This window comes from Sarcophilus harrisii, chromosome 1 (assembly GCF_902635505.1).
Source record: "Sarcophilus harrisii chromosome 1, mSarHar1.11, whole genome shotgun sequence".
NCBI lineage: Eukaryota > Metazoa > Chordata > Mammalia > Dasyuromorphia > Dasyuridae > Sarcophilus > Sarcophilus harrisii.
Window position 1 is genome coordinate 497,130,967 of NC_045426.1, and position 20,060 is coordinate 497,151,026.

The window sequence follows — 20,060 nt, forward strand, 5'->3', positions numbered from 1 at the left end:
TTTCCTTTTTTAGGTAGTGAGTGCTGTATTATCACAGGATCTCTATAATGGTTCAGCCTAAGGACCTGAAAACTTTCAATGCTCCCAGAGTAGCATGTTTCAGAATAGAATCTAATTGTTTATCTTGTTTTCTGAACCTGACCTGGGGGTTTGGGTTTGAACAACATCTTTAGGCTTGCTCTTGGATTGAGTTTCTAAATCTTTGTGGAGAAGTTGGAAAGAGCTCAGATAGTACTTTCTGCTACTGTACTATCTTGGCTCTGCCTCCAGTTTTTCTCTGTTAAACTGTAAGTTATTCTCCTGGTTCTGCTTTATTGCACTCACCATTTTATTTAAGTGTTCCTAAGTTTCCATGAATCTCTCTCTTATCACTTTAAAATGTGGTACAATAGTACTTACATGTCAAATATCGTAATTTGTTCAAGCATTCCCCAGTTGAGTACAACCTTAAATTTCTAGTTCTTTTTGAGAAGAAAAATGTGCTATTAGATGAGAAATAATTTAGTAGGGGTCAGATGAAAAAGAAAGTACTGGCTTATAACTTATTACTGAGACTGTTCTTTGTTAACTTGATAACAATGCAGAGGTCTATCTTATTGAGGCATTTTTCTAAGATGTGAAAAAAACCATTAAAATGGGTCAAAACAAATTTACTTCATGCTTCTTTTGATTAATGTGGATATATGTTCTTTCAACAAGTGTTTATTTTTGGTTTTGTTTTTTTTCTTTATTTTTATTTTTTATATATTTTACATTTTCTTTAATAAAAATATTTTATATTTTCTTTATATTTTGTTTCTTTTCAAAAATGGGCAAAGATAGTTTTCAATATTAACCTTTACAAAACCTAGTGTTCCAAATTTTTCTCCCTTCCTTCCCTCCTCCCCCCAAGAAGGCAAGCAATTCGACATAGGTTAAATATTTCCATATTCATCATGCTTCCCAAGAAAAATCAGGTTAAAAGTGATAAAAACAAGCAAACACACAAACAACAACAGCAACAAAAGAGGTGAAAATACTATATTTTGATCCACATTTAGCTTCCATATTTCTCTCTCTGGATGGGAATGGTACTTTCCATCACAAGTTTATTGCAACTGGCCTGAATCACCTCAGTGTTGAAGAGGGCCAAGTCCATCACAGTTGATCATCACATAATCATCTTGTTACTGTGTGCAATGTTCTCTTGGTTCTACTCACTTCACTTAGCATCAGTTCATGTAAGTCTTTCCAGGCTTTTCTGAAATTAGCCTGCTTATCATTTCTTGGTTTTGTTTTATTTATTTTATATTTTTTCCCAGTTACATTCAAAATAAAGAAAAAAATTTTTTACATGTTTCTAAAATTTTTGAGTTCTGGGTTTTCTTCCTTATCCCCACGCACAGTTAAGAAACCATTTGTGAAGTGTGAAGCAAAACATTTCCTTAAAAGCCGTTGTGGGAAAAACGTAGATCTCCTATCCTAATGAAATAAAAAAACCTCATGAAAAATTGAATTAAAAAAAAAAAGAGAGAATGCTTCAGTTTTTATATAGACACACTCAGTTTCTTCTCTGGATATAGATAAGATTTTTCATCATAAGTCCTTTAGAGTACTACTGAGAATAGCAATGTCATTTGCAGCTGGTCATCCTGAGATATTGCTATTACTTTGTATACATTACATTTCACTTTGCTTGAGTTCATAGAGGACTTTGGTTTTTTTTTTTTTCTTCCTGAGAGCATCCTGCTCATTATTTCCCATAGAACGATAATATTCTGTCATAAACACTAATCACAGTTTATTGCTGATGGTCATTTCTTATAGAACAATAATATTCCATAACATTCAAATACCATAACTTATTTACCAACTGATGGGCATTCACTCAGTTTTCCAGTTTTTTTGCCACTACAAAAAGGGCTGCTACAAACATTTTTGCACATTGGGTCCCTTTACCTCCTTTAAGATCTCTTTGGGATATAGGCCTCCCTCCTGATGACAATATATCCTTGGTTTGTCAATCTGGGTTCATTTTCATTTCTACCCCAACTCTTTGGTTCTGGTGTTAAGTCTGAATAATCTTTGCCCCTTCTTGCTACTTCCAGTGTCTGTCTGTCTGTCTGTCTGTCTGTCTGTCTCTCTCTCTCTCTCTCTCTCCCTCTCTCTCTCCCTCCCTCCCTCTCTCTCTCCCTCTATCACTCAGCAATTTCTTTGAGGTTTATTCACTATGTATCATCCAATTAAGATTCTGGTAACTTTTGTATCTTCTTATCTGTAGGATACTCTTCCTTCCTCTATGCACTAAATACCTAGTTCTGGATCTTTTATAACTCCCAAACTCTGCCTTCTTTCAAAAGGGTTTTGACATGCATATTGATAGTCTTTTTCAAACATAATTTCCCAGTTCCTGTTCACTCATTTTCTTGACCTTCACTCTTACTTTACCAGGTACAGATTGTCATAACCTTTATTACCTAGAATTGTTCTACTTCTCTGTTTATAAAATTCTTTTATCTGGTCATAATCTTTTGTCATTCAACTTTTCTTTCTGCCTTGTCATGTCTAACTCATTTTCCATCCTTAACAAGACCTCCAGCCCCTTGACCCCTCAGTTCTTTCCCATAACCTTTAAACTGGCTGCACCCTCCCTAAAGTTTCCCATCTTACTTAGCTTATTGGTGACCCAGTTCAATTCTCAATATTCTTTTTTGTTGCCAAAATACTTCCTTATCATGTCATCAGTCTTACTCTGACAAGCTCCCCAGCCTTGGGTTACTCTTATCATTCATTCATTGTCTTTACTCTTCTACATGTGTTTCTGAATGAAAATCACAAAACTCTATTGAGTCTGTAAGAAATTTATATTATGTAATCTTATCTGGAATTTCACTGCAGCAGGGCAACACTTTGCAATTGACTCACTTAGACAGCAAGGGGGTAGTAAGTTCTTAGGGATGGGGTGCCAAACGAAATAATTTTATGTTTGATACTTGAGGGAATAGAGAGCAACCAGAATTTATTAAAAAGAGACATGATTGATATGACTGTGTTATTTTCAAGTTGATATTCATTATTTTAATTTGTTCAACCATAAAATGGTTCCCCAATATATTATAGTTGTAACTGAAGCTTTTGTCAGGTTCTCTAGCTTCTCAAAAAAAAAAAAAGTTTCACATGTAGACCTGATTGATATCTGCTGGCCCAAGGTTAAGCTCCTATCTCTGACCTTGCTTGAACCTAGGTCTTATATTTAATCATCAGGTAAAATGACTTGGGCAATTAAGCAATTTGTGTATCAGTTCACAAGTCATTGAGGTTTAGTCACTAGGACATTTTAATTTTTGGTCACAAGAACTGTAAACTGTTAATGTGGGACTGATCTTCCTTGATGGAAGGCATATACTCACAGTACTAAAATTACTTCTACTTAAAATATTTAATTGTTAGCTGTAGGCTTCTGCTATGTGCAAGATTTGTTACAAATTAGTTTAAATTTCTTTGCCCAACCATACTAGCATTCATATGATTGTCATCAGCACTATCTTCAACACCTTAGGTCAATTTAACACTTGTTTGAAGTTTAAAGAATTGAAATTTAAACTAGTAGATATCCTTAACTATTTGCCAGCATTGTGTTAAGCCAAGCCGAAAAAGATTGTCCCAAGTATTCTAGGTTACATCCTAATACCTAGAAGACAGTAATGGGGACCTGGATAACAGAAACTATGTGTGTGGGAGAAGATACTTGGCCACAGGGTTGGAAAATGCAGTGCCCCAGGGCCATAGTCTAGGGTTCCAGTTAGGAAGAGGATAGAGAAAATACCCAGAGTATATGTGTCAGTATAGAAATGGCTATTTTATTTGCTTCTGCCAGGATGTTGTCTTTTTTGTTTTGTTTTTAATCATTTTTTAAAAATAACTTTTTATTGACAGAACCCATGCCAGGGTAATTTTTTACAACATTATCTCTTGCACTCACTTCTGTTCTGATTTTTCCCCTCCCTCCTTCCACCCGCTCCCCCAGATGGCAAGTAGTCCTATACATGTTAAATAGGTTACAGTATATCCTAGATACAATATATGTGTGCAGAACCGAACAGTTCTCTTGTTGCACAGGGAGAATTGGATTCAGAAGGTATAAATAACCCGGGAAGAAAAACAAAAATGCAAGCAGTTTACATTCATTTCCCAATGTTCTTTCTTTGGGTGTAGTTGCTTCTGTCCATCCTTGATCAATTGAAACTGAGTTAGATCTCTTTGTTGAAGAAATCCACTTCCATCAGAATACATCCTCATACAGTATCGTTGTTGAGGTATATAATGATCTCCTGGTTCTGCTCATTTCACTTAGCATCAGTTCATGCAAGTCTTGCCAATCCTCTCTGTATTCACAGGATGTTGTCTTTAATGGAATTCCTTTTGTAGTTGTCTTCAGAAGTTACAGCATTATTTTTTGAACGTAGAGTCAAAGCAAATCATTTTACTTTTGGATATGGCATTAATTTTTAGTAATCCAAAGAACTCCTCAAACTAGTTTTGATTAAGGTGGATGAACTAGGTAGAACATTTTTGGTCAAATTGTTGGCCATTAAGAACACTAAACTGAAATGTTTTATTGAAGATACTAATTATTGAATCCTATTTTACCTACGTTTTATGGAAATTTCGAACAGTTTAGAATTTCTGAATTTAAGATCTGATTGTTGAAATGAATTCTGTCAGTGATTATGAACAGTCGATATCACAGAAAGATAACATTATATTATTGTATTTTGACATGCATGATATTTTAGTTTTAGGGGAATGTTGAAGATTTTATGTTATTTTATTTCTGGGTTATACCAGAAATGACAATGTCCTAACTTATTATTGTTTTCTATAAAAATGTATTAATTTTGTCCTGCTTCCTTTGAAAGACTTTAAATCTAGTCATTCCATTCATTCATTATTAAATGTTTCCATTCAGTATTAAAATTTCGTTTTATAAATTCATGTTTTATCCAAGTTTTTATTTCCAAACAGGTTTTTCAGATTTAATTCATTCATTTTCACATCTATTTGAATCAAATCTGAAGAGGTAGAGAATTGTCTTTGTATATCATTATAAATAAATATATTAGAGATATTCCATGTTAATATATTTAGAGCTGGAAGGGAATTTAGAGATCATTTTTAGGCCACCTTCCATATTTTAGAGGTAAACAAAGAAATAAAAATATTGTAGGGGACTTGGAAAGTCATGTAGGTAAGTAAATAGTGAAGTTTGAATTTGAACTTGAAGTCTTCAGATTTTTGAAACCCTTTAGTCCTTTGTTGAACTAACCTTTTATGCTTTCAAAAATATTTGCACTAAAAATTTCTAATCATTATTTTATTACACCATAGGCTTTCTTTCCAAATGTTTGTCACTCCTTTTTGGTGACTTCACATAATAGTACAGATCTCTTGTTTGTTACAGTTTCTGGAAGACTACTTCCAAGGCTAATAGTTGCTGAATACTTAATCACAAAGCTTTGCAAGACTAGTCTTTTTACTTGTTAGTCACTGAGACATAAAGCATAGATCTCATGTGCAAAAGCTCAATTTGCATAAGATTGTTTATATAAATAAATTGAGGTCAAGTAAGCATATTGTTCACTTCTCTATTTTTCCATGAATTTAAATTTATCATCATATATAAGTGACTTGTTTTTCCCTTTTGCTAGGCACTTGGGATTTCAGCTGGAGAGAAGTTTGTTATTACAACAACAAATAGAAAAGAAATTACTGATGATAACTTCAGTAAGTAATATTCTTATTCATGCTTTTATATTTAGCATGTTAAAATATATGAAAGGGAATAAAATTATGTATTAAATAGTGATAAATATATAGTGTTTGGGCCTTTATAATGTGATTATTGCCCCTGTTCCTAGATTTTACTTTTTCCCCTGTTTTTGTTATGATAATTTAAAAAATCAGAATTTAAAAATAATTATTAGCTTTGAATACAAAGTCATACAATCTTAGCATGTATCACAGTGTATGTATAAATTGGGGAGAAAGCTTAACTTTTGTGTTTCATAGATAATTAAACTGTGGTATAAAATTTTTGAAAAGTGTTGGGAAGTTCAGTTTTAACATGATTTTTGTAAATGTTAGTTAATGCATTTTAAATTTTGCTTTTTGGTTATAGATGAAAATGTTCAAGATGGGGTCACTCTATACTTACTTCAGTCAGTCAATCAATTATTACTTTCTGCAACAAAGGAACGAATTGACTTTTTACCACACTATGACACATTGGTTAAAAGTGGCATGTATGAATATTATGCCAGTGAAGGGCAAAATCCTTTACGTAAGTATTCTAGTTCACTCTAAATGGGATTTTTTTTTTTTTTATTTCCACCTTTCTTTTTCCTATAACCCAGTCTTGTCTGCTGACACTTTTTCAGTTTCTACAAATTACTTTTCTGTTTTAATTTAAAAAATTAATGTGCTCAACTGTTATGATTTACACTTAAGTTGTCTCTAAAAGAATTTTAACAGAAAACATTTAATATTTCAATCTTATTTTATTTTTATTTCAAACTTAAACACCAAAGAAAAACAAGCATTTCCATTTGTGTTATAGAAGACCAGGAGAGGATTACTTTTTGAATCTCAAACTTTTGCTATTTAGAATCTCTTTTTTTTTTTTTTCTCTAAATATATATAGTAAATTCACCATGTAACTTTTAAAGTTTCTCTTGTGATTTTTTTGGTAAGAAGTTTCTTCCCTAGGCTAAATATCACCCCTAGTTCCTTCAGTTGTTCCTTTTGTGATTGAATTTAAGAGTCTTTATTTACTTCATTAGCCTGATGGCCCTCTGTTATAATATATTATGGTATATGAGGTCAGTTTTTTTTTTTTTTTCTGGTCACTGACCTTCTTAGGTAGGACATATATCTAGCAATGGAATAGCTGGGTAAAAGAATGTGGATCTTTAATCACTCTTTTTGTTTAATTTCCAACTGCTTTCCAGAATAAATTTTTTTTTTAATAAAACTTTTTATTTACAAAACATATGCATGGATAATTTTTCAACATTGACCCTTGCAAAACCTTCCAAATTTTGCCCTCCTTCCCCTCTCTCCTAGATGTCAGGTAGTCCAATACATGTTAAATATGTTAAAATAGGGGCAACTAGGTGGCACAGTAGACTAGCCCTGAAGTTCAACCCGAGTTCAAATCTGGTCTCAGACGTCTTAGCTATGTGACCCGGGGCAAATCATTTAACCCCAATTGCCTCAGCAAAAAAAAAAAAAAAAAAAAAAAGAACTTCAGATATCTTAAAATATATGTTAAATCCAATGTATGTATACATATTTATACAGTTATTTTGCACAAGAAAAAATCGGATCAAGAAGAAAAAAAAAAAACCTGAGAAAGAAAACAAAATGCAAGCAAACAACAACAGAATGAGTGAAAATACTATATTGTGGTCCAAACTCACTTCCTACAGTCTTCTCTCTGGGTGTAGATGGTTCTCTTCATCACTGAACAATTGGAACTGGTTTAAATCATCTCATTGTTGAAGAGAGCCATGTCCATCAGAATTGATCATTGTATAGTCTTATTGTTGCCGTGTACAATGATCTCCTGGTTCTGCTTATTTCATTTAGCATCAGTTCAAGTCTCTCTGGGCCTCTCTGAAATCATCCTGCTGGTCATTTCTTACAGAACAATAATATTTCATAATATTCATATACCATAATTTATTCAGCCATTCTCCACTTGATGGGCTTCCACTCAGTTTCCAGTTTCTTGCCACTACAAAAAGGGCTAATACAAACATTTTGCACATGTGGGTCCCTCTCCCTCCTTTAAGATCTCTTTGGGATATAAGCCCAGTAATAACATTGCTGGATCAAAGGGTATGCACAGTTTGTTTCTAGAATAATTTTCATCAGTACTGCATAATGTATTAGATATAAAGTAAAGGAAAAAAAAACAAGCAAACAATAACAAAAAAGATGAAAATACTATTTTGTGATCCACATTTAGTTTTCACAGTCAGTCCTCTCTTTGGGTGCACATAGCTCTCTCCATCACAAGTTTATTGCAACTGGTCTGAATCACCTCAATGTTGAAAAGAGCCAAGTCCAACACAATTGATCATCACATAATCTTGTGGTTGCTATGTACAATGTTCTCTTGGTTCTACTCACTTCATTCGGCATCAGTTCATGTCTCTCCAGTTCTCTAAAATCATCCTGCTGATCATTACTTATAGAACAATAATGTTCCATTACATTTATGATTGATGGGCATACACTCAATTTCTAGTTCCTTTCCACTACAAAAAGGACTGCCACAAACATTTTTGCACATGTGGATTTTTTTCCCTCTTTTGTGATCTCTTTGGGATATAGATCCAGTAGAGGTACTGCTGGACCAAAGGATGTACACAACCTAAACCATTTTTAAAGATTACTAATATGAAGATTTTTTTTCTCCCTTAGTGCTTCTCTTTTATTCATGTAATAGCTTTTAAATTTCATATAATTAGAACTATCCATTGTCTAATTCCTGGTTTGGTTATGAATACATCCCTTGTGATACCAATGAAAGGTATCTGATATGATACTCTCTTAAAATTATGTCTATTTTTAGGGTTTTTTCAGGATGGCATATGGTATAAGATATTGGTCTAAAATGAGTATTCTTTTTTTCCACTCAATTGTATCTTATTTTTTTCCCCAATTATATATAAAGAGAATTTTCAACATAGGTTTTTGTAAGATTTTGAGTTCCAAATTTTTCTCACACCCTTCTTTCTCTCCCTAAGACAATAAGTAATTTGATAAAAATTTTTTTCAAAAAAAAATTGTACATATATATGTAGGTATGTACAATTTTTGTATATATATATATCTACATATATTTTTTTTCTATATATAATTTTTTTTTTTTTTTTTTTTTTTTTGCTGAGGCAATTGGGGTTAAGTGACTTGCAACTGGAGTTAAGTGGCTTGCCCAGGGTCACACAGCTAGGAAGTGTTAAATGTCTGAGGCCACATTTGAACTCGGGTCCTCCTAACTTCAGGGTTGGTACTCCATCAACTGTGCCACTCAGCTGCCTCTATGTACAAATTTCCCTATTAGTCATGTTGTGAAAGAAAAATTAGAACAAAGGGGAAAATAACCACAAGAAGGAAAAAACAAAAAAAGTAAAAATAATATGTATTGATCTGTATTCAGTCTCCATAGATCTTTCTCTGGATATGGATGGCATTTTCCATTACAAGTCTGTTGGAATTGTCTTGGATCACTTCATTGTTGAGAAGAGCCAAGTCTATCACAGTTGATTTTGATGTAAGTCAGTTTTTCTGAAATCCGTATGCTCATCATTTCTTATAGAACAATAATATCCCAATACATTTATATTCCACAAATTGTTTAGCCTGATTGATGGACGCATTCCCTCCATTTCCAATTCCTTACCACAACAAAATAGAACTGCTACAAATATTTTTGTACATGTGAGTCCTTTTCTTTTTTTTATATCCTAGAGAGATATACACCTAGTAGTGTGGTATTGCTGGTTCGAAGAATATGCACAGTTTTATGCCTTTTGTGTAGAGTTCTAAATTGCTCTCTAGATTGGTTGGATCATAACCTGAGTATTCTTTACTTCTTGTCCATGGACTCCTTTGCCAGGCTGGTGCAGAGTACTTTTGTGGAGTCACTGGAAGTAATGGTGATATAAAAAAAACACCAATAAAACCTAATCTAATGTTTTTTAAAAAAACGTGTCTCTCAAATTTTCAGATGACACAAACCTGGGAGTGATAGCTATAGCATGATGCATTATAGTCTAGATCCTCTTAATAAGGTAGGATATTAAACTTAAGTCATTGTTGATAGATGTAAAATCTTAGATTTGGGTCAAAAAATTAACTTAACAAATAACAGGTGTTGGGGATATAGGACTAAACAATAGTTTCTTTGGACTCCAAAAAATCTCATAGAAAGGGATGGTGGGGGAGTGGGGGAGACATTACAACTGTTTACCCACCTGTATAACCGTAAAAAGTAGCTACAGTATAGAATGAACTGTGATAGGAGAGATGGTTATAAATTCATAGAAGATAAAAATCTAAGAAGAGCCTGTAGCTAAAAAGCAGACAAAACCACCCAACCCTTAGCTTCAGACATCTACTGTGAAAGAGTAGATCCTTGTGAACGTTGGATGTGAAAAAGGATGCCTGCCAGAATTTATATTTCTAAGAATGTAAAGAACTCAGCCTTAATTTAAAGTGTTTGAGTATAACCTAGGACATTTATTGTGAGGTTAATATACAAGGAGATTTTCAGTTAAAACCATGCTTGCTTATTGGCTTAAAAATTCTTTTGCTGTGAGAGACACAACCATTGATTACTTTTAATTCTTTGGCAGTCAGTTAAGAAAGCACAGGTTATTAAAGCAGTTTTTGAGGACTGTTTTTCATTTTATCCTGCCTTTGGATAAATGCTGTAAGAACAGCAAACAGTGTTTTAAAGCATTACAGATTTTAGATAATGCTTTAGATCATTATTACATTTGGTTAATTATGTGAGAATGTAAGCAGAAAAATTTGTAGAGATATTTCTACTACTGTAAATATAGTATGAAGATTTAAAAGAGAAAACAGTGTATATGTACACTACTAAAAGATATAAATGTATACACCCACACATATGCATATTTGGCAAAACTAATGTTTTGTCATATCATTGTAGTTTAAATTTTTTGGGGTGGAGACTATAGTATAAAGGTGTTGCTATAGATATTTTCTGTATATGTTATATATTTCCTTATCTCTATACCTGTAATGATATTGCTGGGTCAGAAGGTTTAATCACATTTTTATTAGTGACATTTTCCCAAACAATAGTACCACTTCACATCTCTATCAGTAATGCATAAATGTTCCTGTCTTCCTCGAATTCTTTCAACGTTTACTATTTTTAGACTTATCATTTTATTAGGTAATACTTAATAAAAGTTTTTGAACAATTCGCTATTTTACTGTAAATTTTTCTAAAAGATTTAAACTTTTGCCATATGGAACAATCTTTTTGATGTCATAACGACGTGTGTCTGTGTGTGTGTTTTTGCATGTACATATGTATATGTATCCCCAAGAAACAAAATTATTATAATATCCATAGTATAATTAACCATTCAAACTTAAATTTTGACAAACCTCATAACAAGTACTAAGTAAATACTTGTTGAATTTAAACATACTATGTTAATGCAGTAATACTAGTAATATAAATCAATGTATGTAAACTTACAAAGACTTCCTATTTCCACCATCAGAATCATAGAATATTCTAGTTGGAAAGGACTATAGAGACCATTTAGTCCAATCCATATACAGATGGGAATCGCTGTTCCACCTATGTTAATCTACATCTGCTTGAACTCTAGTCTTCCAACTTCAGTTTTGTATAGATAAAATTTTTTTGACATTTTTCTGCCATCAAGCTTAGATTTAATTCTTTTAGACTTTTGTGTGTTCCTTATTCTTCTGGAGACAAAATAGAGCATTGTTAATCCATCTTCTGGTGTCCATATACTTGAAAGCAGCTTATTAAAATCTATTCCACGAGCAATTTGGAAATATACCCAAGGGCTATCAAACTGTGCATACCGTTTTATCCAGCAGTGTTTCTACTGGGCCTGTATCCCAAAGAGATTATAAAAAAGATAGAAGGACCCACGTGTGCAAAAATATTTGTAGCATCTCTTTTTGTGGTGATAAGAAATTGTAAACTGAATAGATGCCTATCAGTTGGCTGGCTAAGTTATGATATATGAATGTTATGGAATATTATTGTTCTTTAAGAAAGATCAGCAGGATGATTTCAGAGAGGTCCGGAGATTCTTGCATGAACTGATGCTGAGTGAAGTGAGCAGAACCAGAGATCCTTGTACATGGCAACAAGAAGATTATACAATGATCAATTCTGATGGACATGGCTCTCTTGAACAGTGAGATAATTCAGGTCAATTCCAATAGATTTGTGAGGGAGAGAGCCATTTGCATCCAGAAAAAGGGGATTGAATGTGGATCACAACATAGTATTTTTACCTTTTGTTGTTGTTGCTTGCTTTTTGTTTTTTCTCATTTTCCTTTTTGATTTGATTTTTCTTGTGCGCATAATAATTATGGAAATATGTATAGAAGAAATATGCATGTTTAACATATTGGATTGCTTGCTGTTTAGGAGAAGGGGGTGGGGGAAAGGAGGAAGAAAAATTTGGAGCACAAGATTTTGCAAAGGTGAATGTTAAAAAACTTTCTTTGCATATATTTTGAAAATAAAAAGCTATTATTTAAAAAATATATATTCCAGGCTATATTCCCAGTTCTAGCTTCAGCTAATTTTCCTAGGACATTTATCTTCACTTAACTATCTCTCTTATAGAATTGTAGAACTTTGTAGGTTAGAAGGCCCTAAGAAGTATTATGGTTAAGAAGACCTGTCATCTTATAGTAAAAACTGAACTTGGGAAAATTTAGGTGATAAGCTCATGGTGGAGACAGTATTTATATTTTAGATATTTAGTTCGTTTATTCAATCTTCATTGTCCTTTGGATCTCCGATAATTTTCATTCTTTGGAAATTGATGTTTCAGAGTCTCTCCATGGGTGTAACTATACAACTGTGTTACTACTATAAGAAAAGGTTAGTCTAGAAAATCACTTAAAAGATACCATAACAAAGAAGATAAAAGATATTATAGACATTTATTGAGATTAGTGAGCTAACAGATGGACAACCCAAGTTCTTCATTCTTCTGACTTCTAATAGATTTAGAGGAAGACTCAGGATATTGATTTTATGGATGATTTAGAACATGGAAATAAATTTTAAAAATTGAGAAAGCATAGATGGTTTGTGATTTCTTCCTTTGGAAAGAATTCTATTTCATTGAAATTATTGATAAAGAATTATAAAGTATTCATGAAATATTAAATCTTGTTTAGCTTTAAATTTCAGATCAGTCCTTTAAAAATATTTTTATTCAAATGTTTGGTTTTTGTTTTTATGTCACTTACATTTCTCAATGTTTTCCCTTTTCACTCTTAGAGCTAACAGTTATATAAGAAATATGAAAGGAATATATATATATCAATAGATATCACATAAAAATAATACAGAAAGAAAAAAAAGAAAGAGCATTCATCAGAATTAACCAACGTATCAATCAAGTTGAACATCATAAATGATGTTTCATAGTCATTGTCTCCTGTCTTTGCAGAAAAAATGATTTATTCTCATCTTTGGGACCAAGTTTTACTATATAATCACACAGCATTCACATTTCTTTTTTTTGTTTACTGTTTTTCATTGTTGTAATTCTTGTGTATATATTTTTTTGTTGTTTTTCTTACTTTGTATCAGTTAGTATATAAATTTCCATACTTGTCTGTATCCATATTCATCATTTCTTAACATTATCTTAATATCATTTCCTAACACTAATAAGGCTGTAGGAAACTTTTCTTAAATTTTTTTTCTTTTAATGTACCTAAAGAGCCATTGCTCTTTTGTTAAAGGCATATTGAATTTGAAAAGGACTACTTTTTGGGTGACTTTAACATTTTGAGTATTTTAGGAATTTAGTCTACTAGGGATAATCTGGATGTAGATGGAAAGTGTATATATTTGTAAAATTGTCTTACTGACATTGAGTATATTAAGAAATTTTTTCTTTGTAGATTGGAATTAAATTATAGTATTGAATTTCCCCTAAATACCTTTTGAAGCTTTTAAAGTTAAGAGGTAGAAATTCTCATTTCATGTTTTTGGAGTCATTGGGGCTCTTTACTTAAAACATACTGGAGTTGAAAAATGGTGCTATAATTATTTTCTTGCTATTTTCTAGCATTTGCCCTTGCAGAATTGATTGACAACTCACTCTCTGCTACATCACGTAATACTGGTATTCGAAGTATTCACATCAAATTGGTAAGATTGTTGTCTAGAGTTGATGGTATATTTTTGAGATTTAAGTTTGTATGTATTTATATTTTCTTTTCTTTTTGAATATTAGCTTTTTGATGAATCACAAGGAAAACCTGCAGTTGCAGTGATTGATAATGGAAGAGGAATGACCTCTAAGCAGCTTAACAACTGGGCTGTATATAGGTTGTCAAAGTTTACAAGAAAAGGTGACTTTGAAAGGTTAGTCTTATTCACTAATTTTGTAGGGAATTGTGTCATTGAAGATAAAACATTAAAATCGTGAATTTAGATGCATTAAATTAAGTTGTGGAAAATCTGTAATGTTCTGATGTATAGTTACAAATGAGAGGAGGGCCTAAATTCAGAAACCATATGTACTGGTGTAGATGTTTGTTATGAAAATGTTTTCAATTAGAATTTCAGTTTTATAGTAATAAAAATCTTAAAATTTCAAAATTATATTAATACTTGCTATGTCATTGTCTCCTCATATTATTATGGGATTATTTAAATTTAGACTGGAAAGATATTTTAAAGATTATCAATTCCAAGTCTCTCATTTTTCATTTGAGGAAACTGAGGTTAAGTGATTTAAATGTTACATAGTCTATATCAAAGAAGTGATAAAATGTTAATCCCAAAGGTGGGATTTTGGCTTGGGGCCTCTAGTTATATGTTCACTGTACATGATATGTTTTGAGGATGAAAACTGTTGAGAAGAAAGACTGACTCATAATTCTAACATGGTGGTTGTAACTAGTTTTATTTAGATATTTTTCATTTGTAATGGAATATTATTGTTCTGTAAGAAATGATGAGCAGGCTGATTTTAGAAAAGCCTGCGAAAATTTACAAGAACTGATGCTGAATGAAGTGAGCAGAACCAGAACATTGAACACGGTAACAGCAAAATTATGTTATGATCAGTTACAATGGACTTACTTCTTCTCAGCAATGTGTTGATCCAAGACAATTCAAAGAGATTTGGAATTGAAAATTCTGTTTGCATCCAGAGAGAGACTGAATGTGGATTGAAGCATAGGATTTTCATCTTTTTCTAGGTTTTTCCAGTTTTGGTCAGATTTTCTTTGCACAACATGACAAATATGGAAATATGTTTAAAAGGACTAGAAAAAATTTTTTTCATTTGATTTCTTTTTAGATCATTACAAGAAGTCAAATAAGAACTCATACTACATCTGTGTACTTTTTTTTAAATGCTTCTACTTCATTGCAGTGTGAATTCTTGAGGAAAAATATTATTGAAATTAAACATTTGGAGACATTTATTGGTACTTTCCTATATATTTAGGGTCACATTGGTCTGCAAATCTAGCAGTGTTCTGTCTATCCTAATCTGTCAAAGAGCTAAACTTTAATTTTGATTTTGGTGCTGTTTGCTGACGTTTTATGGTGTACTGAGTCCCGGTCAGGCCAATGTGGCCAAATAATTGAGATATGAAGAGGATACAAAAAAATATAAGAAGGAAAGTGAGTCCACTCAAATCAAGGATGAAATAGATGGTATATTTTTAACAGAAAGTCTGAGAAGTACTTAAAGTAAAGAGAATGTCTCTTTACCTTCCTTACCAGAGCAGTTGATGTGAAGGAAACCTTGAAATCTATAGTCTAAAACAAACTTAAGGATAAAATGAGTCAGAAAAACTGGTAACAGATCAGGTCAAAAGCAAAGTCTGTGCTGAAATAATGTCAAGACCTTTCAGCAATTTGTTAAAATGGATGAACTGAGAATATCTTTAGGCTTTTAAGCTTGGGTGTGTAGGACTAGCCCAACCTACTTGATATCTGAAGTGGAAGTATACTTCTCTATTCTTTTAAATAGGGCATAACTGTTAGAGGAGGTATAACTTCATTTGATTTCTGATTAATCAAATATAAGATACTTAATATATATAAGGCCTTTTGATGGTTTTGCAGTAATAGATAGGGTACAGAGCCTGACAGATATGACATACTTCATTAAGGGTGGGGGGAGGAGAGATATTGCATAAATAATTGTGATATAAAGGAGAATGGATAAGTATAAAAGAAGAGACTACAAAAAGTAATATGCAAAATTTAAGATGTGATAGGTCATTGTCATCTGGGGAGAATTGGGTATGTTTCATGGAATTATAATAGCTGGAAGAAAGAAAGACATGTCAAAAGGCACAGAAAATTATGTTAAAAGACATGGCGGGGGGGGGGGGGGGGGGGTGCCTCCATCCATCTTAGCCAGGAAAGAATGCTATAAGAAACGGCATGGAGAAGTGGTCAGAATAAGAATACATGACAATGAGCCCTTCCTTCACTTTGACAGTAGAGTACATAAAAGGGAAAGTTATATCAATAAGATTGGAAGGATGGTTTGGAGCCAGATTGTGTAGTGTCTTGAATAACTAGATATAAGACATTATGCATTTAGCAATGGCAAGTTACAAAAGAATTTTAAGTAAAGGAATGAAATAAATTATAATTAAAATATTATTTAGCAGCATGAGATATCCTTTATTTCCTTATAGTTGATAATCACTATTAATATTACTTGTTTTGGGGTACCATTGTACCATATAAAGTATTTACATTATTTAAAAATGGATAATGGACTTGATTTAAAAATAATTTGGCAAAAAGTAATCTAAATGTTACAGATGTAAAACAGGAAAATATGATGCCAGCAAATATTAGAGATGTAGGATTTCTTGTTTGGTGTGCCTGGAGTAATCAAGAGTTGAAAGCATTAAATATCTTTATTAACTTGACTTTTGAGCTGTCTTTGGCATTTCTTTTTATTGTTTGGAATAAGTATGTATTCCCTAGACTATGAGAGGTCTGAGTTTTGTCAAGGACAGAGAGAGATCATTGGTTTCCTGTTACCTAGAATGTGACATTGTTTTATTCCACTTTTTTTTTTAAATAACTTTTTACTGACAGAACCCATGCCAGGGCAATTTTTTTTACATTTTCCCTTGCACTCACTTCTGTTCCGATTTTTCCCCTCTCTCCCTCCACCCCCTTCCCTAGATGGCAAGCAGTCCTATATATGTTAAATATGTCGCAGTATATCCTAGATAAAACATATGTGTGCAGCACCAAACAATTCTCTTGTTGCACAGGGAGAATTGGATTCAGAAGGTAAAAAATAACACGGGAAGAAAAACAAAAATGCAAACAGTTTACATTCATTTCCCAGTGTTCTTTCTTTGGGTGTTGTTGCTTCTGTCCATCATTGATCAATTGAAACTGAATTAGGTCTCTTTGTCAAGGAAATCCACTTCCATCAGAATACATCTTCATACAATATCGTTGTTGAAGTGTATAATGATCTCCTGCTCATTTCACTTAGCATCAGTTCATGTAAGTCTCTCCAAGCCTCTCTGTATTCATCCTGCTGGTCATTTCTTACAGAACAATAATATTCCATAACATTCATATACCACAATTTACCCAACCATTCTCCAATTGATGGGCATCCATTCATTTTCCAGTTTCTAGCCACTACAAACAGGGCTGCCACAAACATTTTGGCACATACAGGTCCCTTTCCCTTCTTTAATATCTCTTTGGGCTATAAGCCCAGTAGTAGCACTGCTGGGTCAAAGGGTATGCACAGTTTGATAACTTTTTGGGCATAATTCCAGATTGCTCTCCAGAATGGTTGGATTCGTTCACAACTCCACCAACAATTTATGCCACTTTTCTTGTGCTCTTCTTGGTGAATAGTATGTTGCAACCTGCTCACATGATGACTGTGTTGACAATATGACTATATTGTCCTTGGGTTACCTAAAGTTTAATTATTTGTGGACTAGCAGCATTCTTTTTTTTTGGTGACTATGTAATTAGATGAATATTGTTGTTAAAAAGATTTGCTTTTTTTCCTTGGAGGAGCTTTGAGGTCATTATTATCATTATACAGTTTCCCAAAGAAAGAATAGCCAGATTTTTCTGCCCTACTCTGGGCCAGGCTTTCACTGTCTCACTATAATTTTTTTTTTTTTTCAAGATATTTGTGTTAATGGACCAATTCTGTAGTTAGATAAATGGCAGAAAGAATGCCAGAGAAATTGATGACCAGAAAATAAGGTGGGGCCCAGTCATATGACAGAAATGAGGGACAACCTATGTTCAACCCCCATGCTCTCCTTTGGTTTCTATGCAATGTAAGAACAAGTAGAAGCTCCTCAGCATGTTAGTGGAAGCATTCATTGGAGACTATGACTGGGTCACCTAAGATGAAAAGACATAGGTTGTTGCATTATTAGAAGAAGTACTTATATTAATGAGTTCACAAATCCCTCAAAGAATGGAAAAAATGATTGAACTTAACATATATAATAGGCAGAAAATAAATGATGGAATTTAATTGAATGCTTTGATGAATAGAATTGAATACTCCCACTTTAATAGATCAGAGGTTTTACTTGTAAGGATTTCCTTTTCTGGAGCTAATCAAAACTCTTCCGGTTTTTCATCTTCCTATGTGAACCTCAATCATTTTATTCTTTTTTCATCTTTAAGAAGGTTTTACTGATCCTTTGCATTCTTTTTGTTTAAACCTTCACCACTTCCTATTTATCATAAACCTCCCCCTAAAAAATGGAATGCAATAACTCAGGAGGTAGTAGCGTTCATTGGAGGTTTCCAGAAGATACTGGATGGCCATTCATTGGGTTTATTGTGTAGCATGGATTATTTTTCAGGAATGAATTGAATTAGAATGGATGCTGATGTTTCTTCCAACTGAAATATTTAATTCGGAATTTGAATTGGTACAAGTAATATTGAAGAATTCTGAAGTCTTTTAATATTTCTGCTGAGTATTTTTTAACTAAATGCTTGATTTTGGTGTTCTTCATTTCTGTTTTTGCTAATTGTAAGTCTTAATAGGATTAGCAAGATTAAAATGCCATCTTAAAATTTTAGCCCCCAATATTAAACTAGTCCAGTTAAAAGCTTTTATTCTCAAGACTTTTTTCATCTTTATTTGAGTAATACAAAGTATATGGAGATCAGTATGAGACAGAATCTTGTAGAGTAAGAAAATGGGAAACAATTGCTCCTTAAGAGCCTACTATATGTGTGAGGCACTATTCTAAGTACTTTACAAATATTATCACATTTGATTCTCACAAAAGACTTGGGAAAACTTATAGTTTTCATCCTTTCCTTCTTCCTCTTCTCCATTTACTCCTCACCACTGTCTTAAGGAATCTGATTCTAAATCACCCTGGACACATTTAATTTTCTTGTAGTTTTTCTTCAATTTTTTTTTCCCCCTTCTCTCTTATTTGCTTGGTACTTTCAACACTTAACCTGGTCTGAAACTTGGTAGTAAAAGAACATCATTGAGATTAAATGAAACATTGCTTGTTGACAGTTTTGCAAGTGATAAGCTGCTTTCTTTGCCAATAACAAGCTTGGTGTTGGCACTTAAAGGATTCTTTGTAGTGGGTTTTTTTTTGTTTTTTTTAATATCAGAGATGGTTCGATTATATTAGTATTCCATTGTTCTCATCTCAGCTCTATTTTTCTGGAAATGTGATAATTGAAGGTTAATAACTTTTTTCAAATACAAAGAAATGTTGCTTTAATAAGTTTTTTCCTCCTTTAAATAGATGGTAAGCAAATAGAAGAGTACTAGATTTTATAAGATATGCATGACAATAATACATTATCACCTAGATGTTGTAGAATTTCCTCCTTAATAGTATAAAGAAAATCATTGGGCAGATGACATTTCATTTTTAATGGTCTAAAGAGAGTGGGGAAGAAGTCAAGAGAGTAAGAGAGTGTTGGACTAGATGATGCTTAGTCTTATGCTGTCTTCAGATAGAACTTTTGTTCCAAATTAAGGAATGTTAGATATAAAATTTAAGAGCTCATACTTTAGCAATAAGTATGTTGTTCAAACATAGTACTAATGTAATCTTCTATTTTAGTGATCATTCAGGATATGTACGTCCGTTACCAGTGCCTCGTAGTTTAAATAGTGATATTTCATATTTTGGTGTTGGTGGCAAGCAAGCTGTTTTCTTTGTTGGACAATCAGCTAGAGTAAGTAAAAAGATTTAGCATTTGAACTCTAAAT

General features: G+C 32.7%; 1 protein-coding gene across 8 annotated transcripts in view; it reads left to right on the top strand.

The window, feature by feature from the left end:
* The window catches only part of SMCHD1 (structural maintenance of chromosomes flexible hinge domain containing 1), a 222,882-nt gene that overhangs the window by 8,064 nt on the left and 194,758 nt on the right, over window positions 1–20,060 (top strand). For all 8 annotated transcript variants that reach the window (XR_004230979.1, XM_031946579.1, XM_031946585.1 and 5 more), the window contains exons 2-6: window positions 5,688–5,763; window positions 6,158–6,319; window positions 13,890–13,972; window positions 14,058–14,188; window positions 19,912–20,026. Coding sequence is in view for 7 of the 8 variants with exons in the window: in XM_031946579.1 (XP_031802439.1) it covers window positions 5,688–5,763; window positions 6,158–6,319; window positions 13,890–13,972; window positions 14,058–14,188; window positions 19,912–20,026 (567 nt within the window). In the remaining variant the exon portion in view is untranslated. The remainder of the gene's footprint in view (window positions 1–5,687; window positions 5,764–6,157; window positions 6,320–13,889; window positions 13,973–14,057; window positions 14,189–19,911; window positions 20,027–20,060) is intronic.